Source organism: Dreissena polymorpha, chromosome 15 (genome assembly GCF_020536995.1).
Source record: "Dreissena polymorpha isolate Duluth1 chromosome 15, UMN_Dpol_1.0, whole genome shotgun sequence".
NCBI lineage: Eukaryota > Metazoa > Mollusca > Bivalvia > Myida > Dreissenidae > Dreissena > Dreissena polymorpha.
The window spans coordinates 62,495,155-62,508,349 of record NC_068369.1 but is presented as its reverse complement, the minus strand read 5'-3'; the positions used below and the strand labels follow the sequence as shown (position 1 = coordinate 62,508,349).

Here is a 13,195-nt window from a genome sequence, read left to right as displayed (position 1 = left end):
CGTTGTTCAATATATCGATTAAACATTTGAAGATAACTTCATTTTTACACATCTCGATATCCTTAATTCCTTTCAACATGAAGCCGCGTCCAATAACGTCACCGTCTTGCGTCACACAATGACCAGTACCGGAATAGAACCATCTGCATTGAACGTCTATTATGACTACCTCGCTTGGGCAGGGTTTTCTGACAGTCTCTATTCTTTCTTCTTAATGTCTCTATTAATTCTGAACCAGTTTCACCGAATTAAGGACTAGCGTTCACTCATGATAGAAATACACCGCCATGTTAAGTGTCTGCAGGATCAGTGGCGAACACATTTTTTTAACTCCAGTCGCACATTATTTTTTTAATGCCATGCTATGTACGAAACATTTTTATCGCCCTAAACCACTGCCGTAAATCACGGGCGCCATCTAATTTTTGCGATGCATTGATAAATGAGCAAATGCTACGTCCGAGGTGGCGCTAAGGACCGGATGTTATTATATGTCACGAATATATCTACAGAGTGAGTTAGTTTTATATGTTTTTCAACATATTTCGCATTATTTTTAAAATCGGGCAATGCAGTGCTTCGTTGACCTTTGCCTTTTAGTAAATTAAGCAATTGCAATAGGAGACAAATCGCACCGTTTCAGAAGTAATGTCTTTTTATTACTTCGGGATTTTTTTTATTAACACATTTGTTGTAGCGAACATATTTTGTGATTGTTGAGAATTTAGTTATTGGATACATTTACCATTGAATATTTTGGATTTATATCGTAGAATATGTTATTTTTGAGGACATAATTGTTTTTATAAAATGTGCATTTGTTCTGTATAGATTTGGTTTTAAGTATTTACGTTGAAAAATAAAAAATAATATGAAACAGGAACATTATCTATCAAATGTAAGTCATGTGATGATTCTTATATCGTACATTGGCGCCAACTCATGTCCTTAGCTCCACCTCCTTGGCATTTCCTCCATCTCTTTTGGAAAAATACAAACTTATCTAATAGATCTGCAAGATATCAAAGTGTCTGTGCACGCAGCAACTACTATATGTTGAACGCAATCGTTTGATGTCGTTCGCGAGTTAATCGAGTGGAATTTTGCTCGTCACATAGGCACAATACATTGATTTACTTTCAAAAACTCCACCATGTCGCAACTTATAAAGGTCCTTAAGTTTCCAAATGGGCTGTGGTTGTATGTTAATGTACATTTGTGGATGAATAAATCTTCGCTGAATTACACTACATTGCCCGCTTATTAAAATATTGCGAAATATGATGGAAAAACTTATAAAACCTACTCACCCTGAAGAATTATCTGTGACATTTCAAAACATTCGGTCCTTAGCGCCACCTCGGAAATAGCACGGGCTCATTTATTAATGCATCGCAAATAAGAGGTGGCGCCCGTGATTAACGGCTGTGTTAACGTTCTTGGTGTTTGTCTTGAAGATGTCGAACGTAGAGCGGACATTTAATTATTAAAAGGAAATATGCACACATATTGTATATGAAACACGATCAAAGTTAAATAAATAATTATCAAGAAACGTAGAATGTAATTAACTCGTGACTTTAAACAATGTACATATAATATCTGTTTAAACGAATAAATATGCGTTTAGCGCTGTTAGTGAGAACCGGTAATTAGAGTTTCAAAATATTGACTAAAGCCATTGTGATTTTTCTATGAAGCTAACATTTCAAGTCATACCTTGACACAATTTTGACACTTGAGAATCCACAGCAATTTTTTTATATCAAATTTAATCTTTGTATTTGCTGCATTTTTTCTATAATCAAGCACTTATTGCGATAACTCGCTTATGTTATGTGCGAAGCCTATATCCGCCATACAGATATCTTACTGGGTCGAGAGATTAGTACATGTCTGTGCATTTGGCCCAATATCCAGAACCTTAAAGGCAAATGTCAGCAATAACTCGGCTCGAGTCGGCTTTAGTGTTGATATAGCGTTTGACTAAAAATCCAAAAGTTCGTGTATGCGATTCCATATCGGCCATGTGACTTATGTGGAATGGGTCGTGCAAATACATCTGTGACCACGCCCCCCCTCCCCATTGATCTGATTTAAGTATTTAGCAAGTATTTTGCAATTAGAACTAAAAAAGCATCTTTCCCGTGAACACTGTGAATAGGTTAACTGACCACCGTTCCAAATGAGTGAACTAATGCTCGAAGAATACGGCAAACAACCCAAATTTGCACAAACAAACTACCCATAATATAGACCTATACATGTGTTAAACTCCATATATATCTGCCACAATAGCCCAGTATGTGTGTGTGCTTGTGATGGTCTGTTTATGCTCTTCCGGATTGTAAATTCATCTTTTACCATGCAATTAAAAAAAGCTTAATGCAAATGTTTACTTTGTAGAGACTACGTAAGGAGGTACGACACGTGCCCCTAGCTCAAAGGTTAAGGTCAAACGTAGTCGGTCAAGTATCAAATTTGAGAAAAATACATATTTTCCGGACTGTAACTTAATTATTTTATTGTGCACAAAATAACGTGCTACAAATGTTCACAATTTTCAGACAGTATGTAAAAAGAAAGACATGTGTCTCTGTTACAGGTTAAAGTGATATAAGACACATTTTTCACTGTTAAATTGAGCTGAAAAGAATTAATAGGTCAAACGAGTTAGTTAAAATGTGGTAACTGACCAATTATCTGCAACTTATCTTGCTACCAGTTGTTTATAAAAAAAATATTATATTCGATATTTTACATGACTGTCCCAGCTCTAAGCCGAGAGGAACTGTCTTTTTATTAGGATCGGAGTAAGTCAGGTACCTGTTAAGAGGTGAAAATGAATGTGCAGCTTTAAACTAGAAGGTTAACCTTAAATGTACAAGAACCTGACCAAGCAAAATATTAAAATGCAGTGGTTAAGTAGTATCATGAACCCAGTGTAAAACAATGTAGGTGCTGCCTTTAACCATCAGACAACATATGAAAAGTAATGAACACATATTGGCCTTAATAAAGGGTATTGGTAAAATTTTAAATACAATCTGCGCCCTTTACCTATCAGGTAAACATAGATAGTACAGCAGAACAACAAAAGTAAAAATATGTACCCATACAGGAGTAAGCAATCATAAAGTAAAACAATGGAACTGCAGTCTTAAACTATCAAAAAAAAAAAGGGGCAAACATTGCCTTAATAACAGACCTTGGTAATAGGTTACCTGTGGGGTTAAACTGTTGGTTAAACATAAACAGTCAAGCAACACAACAAAAGCAAATTAATAATTGTAACACATAAACAGGGAAAGCAATAATGTAAATAAAGGACCAACTAATTGTTTTTAATGAAAATTCAATAGTGCTCCAGCAGCTGGAGTTTCACTTCTTTATAGTGTAGTACAACTATGGAGCTATGGTTTGGAACCGAAAGACAACCAGCATTGGCCTGAAGTACAGGTACCAGTAAATGAGTGAAAGACCATTGGAACAATAAACTGTCAGTAAACATATATACATAATATGAAAAACCTTGACAAAAGTAAGATTCGAAATGTACTTGAAAAAGAGCGACCAATCAAAAAGTAATAAACAATTGGGCTGCAGATGTAAACTGGCAGACAGTTAAAGTGACATGTACAACAAAAACCAATAATCCAGAGGAATATCTGTGGGAATAACCATATGGAACAGCTCGGGTAACAAGCCCCTGATTTAAAACGTGAAAGAACTGGGCTAACGATTATCGCTTAAGAGTAAGCAAAGTAAAAAGGGTAATGGATTATGATGGAAAATATATATGTAATGGTTTTCGAGGACAAAACCTAGGAAACGTATTGCTCTTATTTGGTGTGACTTAGTGGAGCATGTTTATTTACATAGGGATATGGCAGATCCCTGTGGGGCGACATTCCCTTTAACTCAGAGATATGAAAAACTAGTATGCCCAACAGTAGCTTCAAAAACTTAGACCCAGAAGCATCTTTTGGGAGATGAAGATTATCGGGCAGAAGGCAATTTTATTCGTATAGTACGCCAACACACAGGTTTATGAACCCCAGGAGTATCATCAGGGTATTAATCAAATGAATTGGTATTTTAACAAGTACCAATGGGAAAGATGTGTTGACACTAGAACTGTTAGAATAACTACCCGTAAAGATTGGCATATACGGTAAAATTGGAACATACCAATCAGAAAAACGGGGAAAATAAGTTTAAAACTTTGGTCATAAAAATAGAAATAAGTTTAGTTAGAGGGGTAGAGTAAACCCCAACGATGCCTGACTGGGCAGAAATTAAAAGATAAATATATGCATGGCATGTCCAGATATCTGAATCAGACGGAACATGTAAGAAGTACGAGCATGACCTGATCTGGTACCCAACTTAGGAAAAATAGCTCCTTTGTAGAGAACTATAGTATCAATATCAGCCTAAACTGAATAACTAAAATCCTGCAGAATATTGAAAAATACAAGCATGGACTGAACTGAATAACTAAAATCATGCATAAATTCAGTTCCTTCGTAGAGAACTACATCCTCAATATCGTCCTGAACGGAATAACTAAAATCAGGAAGAATACTGAAAAATATAAGCAAGGAATGCATAAAACATAGTTCCTTCGTAGAGAACCATAACATCAATGTCAGCCTGAATGGAATACTGAAAATCAGTTTGAATATAGAAAAATATATGCACAGTCTGAATAAATATAGTTCCTTCGTAGAGAACTAAAATCTCAATATCGGCCTGAACGGTCCAACTAAAATCAGGCTGTATATTGTAAAATATAATAAGCAAAGCCTGCATAAACATAGTTCCTTCGTAGAGAACTAAAATATCAATATCGGCCTGAACGGTCCAACTAAAATCAGGCTGAATATTGGAAAATAATAATAAGCAAGGCCTGCATAAACATAGTTCTGCGTAGAGAACTAAAATATCAATATCGGCCTGAACGGTCCAACTAAAATCAGGCTGAATATTGGAAAATAATAATAAGCAAAGCCTGCATAAACATAGTTCTGCGTAGAGAACTATAACATCCATATCAGCCTGAACGGTATAACTAAAATCAGGCTGAATAATGGAAAATATAAAAGCAAGGCCTGCATAAACATAGTTCTGCGTAGAGAACTATAATATTGTTCTGCGTAGAGAACTAATATAACAATATCAGCCTGAACGGTATAAGCAAAATCAGGCCAAATATTGAAAAATAAATAAGCAAGGCCTGCATAAACATAGTTCTGCGTAGAGAACTATAATAACAATATCAGCCTGAATGGTATAAGCAAAATCAGGCCAAATATTGAACAATGAATAAGCAAGGCCTGCATAAACATAGTTTCTGCGTAGAGAACTATAACACAATATAAGCCTAAACGGAATAAGCAAAATCAGGCCGAATATTGAAAAATATAATCAAGGCCTGCGTAAAAATAGTGCCTTCGTAGAGAACTATAACCTCAATATCAGTCTAAACTGAAAAACTTAAATCAGGCATAAACATACTTACTTCAGAGAGAACTAAACCATTAGAATCAGCCTGAGCTGATAACTATAATCGGACATAACATTAAAAATGTATAAGTATGAAATGAGAACTAAAAAACTGAAGATCACTAGATAAAACACAATGTTCTGAAGAGTGAAGTCTTCCTGTTTCTAGCCGTAATTGTTCGTTCCGGTCCTTCGTGGTTTAATGTAGTGTTCAATAAGAAGGGCTGGAAACGTGCCTTATCGTCCCATTGTAGTACTTGTACAGGAAGTGCCAGTCAGTGGACAGGTCCTCTGTATAGGAGGGGTGTTGAGAGGTAGGCAGGTTTAATGTAGTGTTCAAAGGAAGGGCTGGAAACGTGCCTTTTCGCCCCTTTGTAGTACTTGTACAGGAAGGGCCAGCCAGCGGACAGGTCCTTTGTATTGCGGTGTTGAGAGGTAGGCATGGCCTGAAACGATAACTAACAGCGTGCTTATATTACAAAACCAGCAGCATACAGAACAGATGATTAAAATCATTTAAACTTGGTATAATCTTGAAAATATAATGACAGATTACAAAAATTACATTAATATTGCAAAAGAGATTATAAATAATTGTGTCCAAAATCCTATTGTAATATATACTGTGAGTCGAAAACATAATCAAATGTTAAGAAGAGCTGCTTTTTTATAATTCATAGCGTATATAACCCATGAGTTCAAGATTGTGAATATGATTCACATTGTTCATGACTTAAGTACATAAAGACACATACTGGTAAATGACAGTATATTAAATAGGAAGCATGGCTTTTAGTGACAATAACACTTGAGTGGGTTTTAGAGATAGATACAAATACATATGTCTTGCTGATAATGAGCACAAATGTTATACGTACACAAATACTTGAAACCTGAAACTTGCTAATTTGATGAAACACCTTTGTATATAAGTATATAAAACAAAACGTGTTTACAAAACATATACCCGTACATAAAATTGATATAAAATGATAAGATTGATAGATATTACACTTATGAAGCATTAATGAAAGTATAATAATGGAAAATAGTTTGATAAATAAAAATGTAGAAAGAAACTTCAGCAAGTTTTTGGCATCATAAAGACGCGGTTTTTCATTAACTGAAGGATACGTGAAAGGATATTTCTGTTCTCTGGCTCGGGCTGTGGGATTCCGCAGCTACCGGTCACCTTTACGGACGCTCCTTGGGTATAACCTTATGTGAACTATTGTGACTACAAGTCACAAATAGACTGACCAGATGTGACTACAAGACAAAACTTGAAGGTTAAAATTACAGTGTGACTATAAGACACACCACAAAACATACAAATAAGATATATATATGAATATGAAGCTTTTAAGAATATTAAAAATACTTATAGTTTTTAGTAGTTACGTATTTAACAAGGATATGTTAATGAAAATATTACAACCAAATAATTGCCATAAAGAAAACATGAACAATAATAGCACAACAAAACACATCACAAGAATTCTAAAATACACACGTTGACCATATAAATGAGGTATGGTAATATAGATTAAAATGAAAGGGTGTTTTATTGTTTATTTCATAAAAACGTGATGGCATCTGTTAATGTGACAGTAGGAAACCCAGCTTAACTGATAATACAAATGTGTCGTAAATATACATAAAGTATAAGCCCAGGCTGAACTTAAAATTAAATAAGACAATAAATATACAAGATATATAGAGCTGACCCGAATTTATCATCATTCTTAAAAAGGCAGTAAAATTATATTTTAAACAGCCAGAACTTAGACAGGCACAAATGTTAACAAGAAATTAGAATACTTATCTGAACTGAATCAGTATGACTGATACAGGGCAGCGACAACTGTGTAGCTGACCAGCATAAAAAAGTGACTGGCGAAATGCGCTAATTACGCTGTGGGCGCCGCCATCTTGTAAACCTTTCACGGAAGACTGCGTATAGACCAGTTCATTGTTATTGTTTTGATTCCTGATTTTCGCGCATGCGCAATGCACTGGTAGTCAAAAGCATTGCTTACACCTAACGCAAGGCATATGGATAACGAGACTTGTTTAGTCAATAAATCGGAAAGAAACTAAAAAAATAACACCTAAATAATATTTAAAAAAATATAATATTTAGTGCCAAAAGAATGCAATAACCCATTTATTTGCATTTTAAAAGAACGCGTCATTAGCATCAAAGTAATTAAGATTGTCTGAAGACTGAACGACAGACAATTCGACACAACAAAGAGCTCTATGCATTAGCCGTATAATTATTTGCAGAAAAGCTTCAATAAAAATAATGATACATCTAATTGTAAAATTATAATTATCAATTGCTTGCGTAAACTAGAGTAATAAAAAATTAGTGATAGCTAGAATGTGTCAGTGTTTCATTGAAAATAAACGTACTACAAAGCCCTATTAAAAGCGAAGTTCATGACGGTATTTACATGTAATTTTAATTTGAATGGGTGTTGTTAGAGAAAGACTTGAGGAATATTAACATTCAACTGAAAAACACAACCTCACATGATGCAAATTGAACTGTGCATTCATGTATTTTGTAAACTCGTTACTAGTGATCGAGTATGAGTGACAACTATCTAACATTTAACCAGGGACCTATACAAACATAGTATTGGTCCCTGATTTAACACACACAAACACACACACAACATAATATGTATACATATATAATATAATATATACATATTGTTTCATTATTATTTACCCCCATTGATGTCAAACGTAATTTCTTGTTTTTATGATGTATTTCGTGCATTGCCGTAACATTACATCTTCATACGGAATGACGTATTTATAATTAACCGATGCCCGCTAAATACGTTAAATATTTTTTATTTACGTTGTATAATTCATAAATACTTTATTTTTTAATAAATAAAACGGGCTTGTATCTTTACCGTGTTCAATTTCCGATAATCTATAGACTTCAAATTTGTACAAAAGGTACCGTAACATATCTAATTTAAGCAACTGTTAAGTATGTCGGCGGTAAATTTATTCAACCAAATGCCTATAGTTACTTAATACTACCAGAATGAAGACATGGTGGCATCATCAATTGCGTTTAATGACCAGACTGTCATCTGCCACCTAGTGTGATTTATGACACCATGTTGTTAGTTAGGTCTGGACAATATCTGATCAAATCGAGATAATAGGATTAGGCAGAACAAAGGGGCAATTAAACACCGGAATACAAATGCTTAAACGATTTTAAGATTGATGCAAACAATCAAATGAAAACTATTGCATTTAATTTAATTAAATGTTTATTTAATGTGTCAACATGTTAGTTTTCCCGGACCAGGGTAAAGGTCCCTGTCCAGACAAATACCATTATGGTTAATTTGTTAATGTTTTTTATTTGGAATTGATCTATTTATTAATTGTGTTCAATCTTATTTGTTTCAGTAACGTAGAACAACTTGTTGGCATGTTGAAAAATAAAATTTAAATATAATCGTTTAAATATAACCGATCACGCTCTATTTCTCCCCATTGATTGTATCTTTCTTTTGACTACCAATATAGCCCGGATGTAAACACGCAGGTGCGCGTGACGTCACGCGTGAACTGGTCTATACGTCACAAAGTTTTCTGCACACGGCACTGATAAGCATGTTTACTCGTTCAACTGCCCTTTAAACTTCTAGTATCACACGGGATAACACCATTGGTGTACGTCTTCGTACAACGAGAGATAATCCTTCACATAAACGGAATGAAACGGCATCATATCATATTAAAATTAATCCTTGGAAGTATCGCTTAAGAGCGTAATTGTTAATTTCGACCATATTGGATACCACGTTAGTCTAGAAGGATCCAAGGGGGCCACACTGAATTTGATTGGTCAAAAGAGCCCATGTGACCCCACACTGAGGTTATACACAAGTAATTAAATATAAGGCTTGAACCAATATAATGTTCAACAATTAAGAAATCGTACAATGACATAAAATCTTTTATGTGTGCATAAAATATTATATATATCGTTGCAGGAAATTAAAATAATCCGTAAAACAAAATTGTGTCTTTGTGTCGTATGAACGAATCTGCACTAAAACTACATTTAGATTCACATCGAGCATGCAAGATCAGTTGTCAAACGAAAGTACGGTTGATATTCAAATGCATTATTTTTCTCTTTCCGGGATATTTCAAGACGGACATTAATTTCTGCGTTGAATAAGACCCAGTACATGGAAATCGCTGCACAATTGATGAAGTTATGGCTGTTCAAAGCATTGCACCCTGTTTTCGGGTCATTTCGAGTTTGATACCTTGTTTTATATATATATATATATATATATATATATATATATATATATATATATATATATATATATATATATATATATATATATATATATATATATATAATGGTACAGCTTTTGCAGATAGTAAAGTTATCATTTAAAGGGATCTTTTCACGCTTTGGTAAAATGACAAAATTGAAAAAAGTTGTTTCAGATTCGTAAGTTTTCGTTTTAGTTATGATATTTGTGAGGAAACAGTAAATCTGAACATTAACTATGCTCTAATATAGCCATTATATGCATCTTTTGACGATTTTAAAACCTAAAAATTATAAAGCGTTGCAACGCGAAACGATTGAATAATTTGGAGAGTTCTGTTTTTGTCGTTAAATTTTGTGAAACTACGAAGATTGCTTATATAAGGTATAAAATACGTCAGCAATGTGTACTCGGCGGAATAGCTCAGTAGGCTAAAGCGTTTTTACTTCAGGACTCTGGCATGACTCCAGGGGTCACTGGTTCGACAATGTTCTTTTCCTTTTTTTAATTTTTTTCTTGATTTTTTACTGGAGCTTTTACGATCCAATGTCTACATTTATCAATATAAAGCATTTAATGAATAAGTTAAAAAAAATGCCAAAATCTGTGAAAAGGCCCCTTTAAACAGACATTCTAAACTGACATACCTCGCCCCGGTAAGGGTTCGTGTTGCGCGTAATGAGGATACGTGTGTCCCATGCTCAGTGTTTTCAGAACACGTATAATTTTACAAATGAACACCACAAACGAGACACAAAGTTTATCATATATATTAACTTTATTTATATTCATTCATTGTAGACATATTTATTGTTATACGTGCATAATATTATAATTCGAAAAAAAAAGATTACATGTGTGCATCACACATCGGTAGACGGCATATTATACGTATACGCAAGTTGTGAACGTTACTATGCATCCCTGAATACGTAATGTATGACTGTATAGACTGTATTTCCGAAAAGATAGCCACGTAATTATAAAAGAAGTGCAGGATTGAAACAATTGCCATTACGTTTATAGTGAATACAAAAATGGGAAAGTACGTGGAAAGCTAGCTGAAGCTTATTCGCTGTTCTTAAACTTTGCTCTCTCGCTTACACTATATCAAAGTAATGGAAGTCTAAAGGCCTTGGTTTGGGGGTAGCGATTGTCTCCATCCGGCTCGCAGCTTCTTACTTAGTTCGGCCGCAATCGATTCGTACCCAGGATCTTTCGCCCTGTTCTTGTTCTCCTCCGGGTCAATCTTATGGTCGTACAACTCCACCCCAAACAGCTTGGTCCAGTCCGGCTTGTATTCGGGAGCGTACGTGAACTTCGGCCACTCTGTGTACCGGTACTGGTCAGTCCGTATGGTGTAGCCCATGATTTTGGTGTTGTCCTGATCCCGTGGATACTGGGAGAACGCTGCGTCTTTCCACGGTCCCGACGGGTTCTTAATGAGCGGCATGAGGCTCTCACCCTCGCGACATAGCTGCACGTCCTTTGATACATCCGGACACAGTGGCATGGTTCCCAGCCCAGCCGCTTCCACAAGAGTCGGAAATAAGTCGACGAACTCAGTCAATTGTTCTGTCACAATGCCGTTGTCAGTCAGTCCGGGTATGTGTACCATCATCGGCGCATGCGTTGCGAGTTCAAAGTTTGTGTGCTTACACCACTCGCCATGCTCGCCTAGCTGCCAGCCGTGGTCCCCCCAAAACGAGACTATTGTGTTATTATCAAATCCCAGGGTTTTAAGTTCGCTCAGAACCTCGCCAATCAGAGAATCTGTCCAGCTAAGAGCACTGTAGTACGCCCGACGTAGTGCTCTGACGTCATCATCCGGAAGTGACGTATTGATCTTACCGGAAGCGTGAAGTTTAGCTTGATCCCCATAGTTTCTTAGTTCACCGTAATCACTCCAAGCGACATCGGGCATGCCATCTGGTGCGTACTCATTATCAGGTAAACGGATGCTGTTGTTTGGGTAATACTGCATGAATGATTCGGGAAAAACGAACGGCAAATGCGGTCGGTGGAATCCGACAGCCACGAAGAACGGAGAACCTTCGTATGCTCCACCCTTGGAGAAACTCCGCAGGGTTTTTAGCGCTTGTTCTTTAATTTGGAAGTCCACAAGAGGTTTTGCCTGGAGATCTTCATCGGGAATCGCTCTCCAGCTGTTGTCGTTAGTTTCCCAGTATATTGTCGCGTGGTAATATGGAAGAGACCAGGATATCGGGTCGTCGTGACCACTGGCCACCCCGGGGTGAAATATCTTGCCCATTCCTGCGGACACGTATCCGTTGATTTTAAAGAACTCCGGTATGGTGGTGAAGTTCCCACCGACCTTCCGGAAGTAGTTCACGAGGTCGTACACGTGCGTGGTGTCCGGTCGCCTTCCGGTGAGAAGGGCTGTGCGACTCGGGGAGCAGAGAGCCTGCTCAACGTACGCCCTCTTCAGCAGAAGGCTCTGGGCCGCGAGCGCGTCCAGGTTCGGCGTGTGCATCGGCGGGTGCACGGGCGACGGAAAGTCCGGCCCTTCATAGCACGTCAGTTCCGGTCTCATGTCATCTGCCGCGAAAAAGAGCACATTTTTCGCGGAAAATGCAGCCTGTATACACATCCAGAGGACTGCCACCGATTTAAGAACCATCTTCGCCCGTTGATTGTTCGAGAATAATTGCAACCCAGAGCACTTTGTCGACACACAGGTCGAATTATCGTCGTCCTATATGTGTAACCTATAATAACCTCTGCCTTATTTGTTATCAATCTCGCAATATCGGATATCAGATAGCAGTACGTGTGTACCTGCTTTACTAGTAAAGACATGTATTTTCTATTCAAACGTAAAATATAATTCAAATACATACTCAGCATTTCTACCCAGAAGCCGATTTATATTATTTCAAATACGGTGACACTTAAATGAAAGCAACGTCCGTTTTTCATTGTTTCCTTTGTGCAGCCTACAATTCGAATTGATTCGATTCTATGTCTGACTGCATGCGTGTAAAATAAACGGGATGTTGATTTTTTGGTTTAAAAAAACGAAATCAGAAAAAAACGAAACCTTTAAACTGTTAAACTTGACTTTGTATAAATACACGATCCTGTATCCAAATAATTCCTGGAGTCTAAAGTGTAAAAAATGAAACAAAACTTCAGAACTCAAGATCATGTGCGGACTACGCATGCTTATCTGGGACGACCTTTTACGAACATGCATTAAGTCCCGTTTTCCCAGAACGAGGCTCAAGTGCGAGGTTGTTTCTTTTTATTCACCGACCTTTTTTATAATTGTCTTCGCATCTCTCAGATATCATTATCAATTTTGCAACCACATGCCAGTACCCCATTATGAC

At 36.6% G+C, this 13,195-nt stretch overlaps 1 protein-coding gene and 1 long non-coding RNA gene across 2 annotated transcripts; both read right to left on the bottom strand.

Annotated features, from left to right (window-relative positions):
• Positions 1–4,216: 4,216 nt before the first annotated feature.
• LOC127860444 (uncharacterized) lies at positions 4,217–7,464 on the bottom strand. Its single transcript, XR_008039795.1, has 2 exons — positions 6,633–7,464; positions 4,217–5,954 (listed from the first exon to the last, which is right to left on the bottom strand). It is a non-coding gene; the product is annotated as an uncharacterized LOC127860444 (long non-coding RNA).
• Positions 7,465–10,968: 3,504 nt separating this feature from the next.
• LOC127859789 (iduronate 2-sulfatase-like) lies at positions 10,969–12,483 on the bottom strand. Its single transcript, XM_052397295.1, has one exon. It carries the CDS (start codon positions 12,481–12,483, stop codon positions 10,969–10,971), a length of 1,515 nt encoding a protein of 504 aa, XP_052253255.1.
• Positions 12,484–13,195: the final 712 nt, after the last annotated feature.

What these genes read in the sequence shown, in the direction of transcription:
- LOC127859789 (XM_052397295.1), bottom strand. Translation starts at nt 12,483, where the DNA reads ATGGTTCTTAAATCGGTGGCAGTCCTCTGGATGTGTATACAGGCTGCA.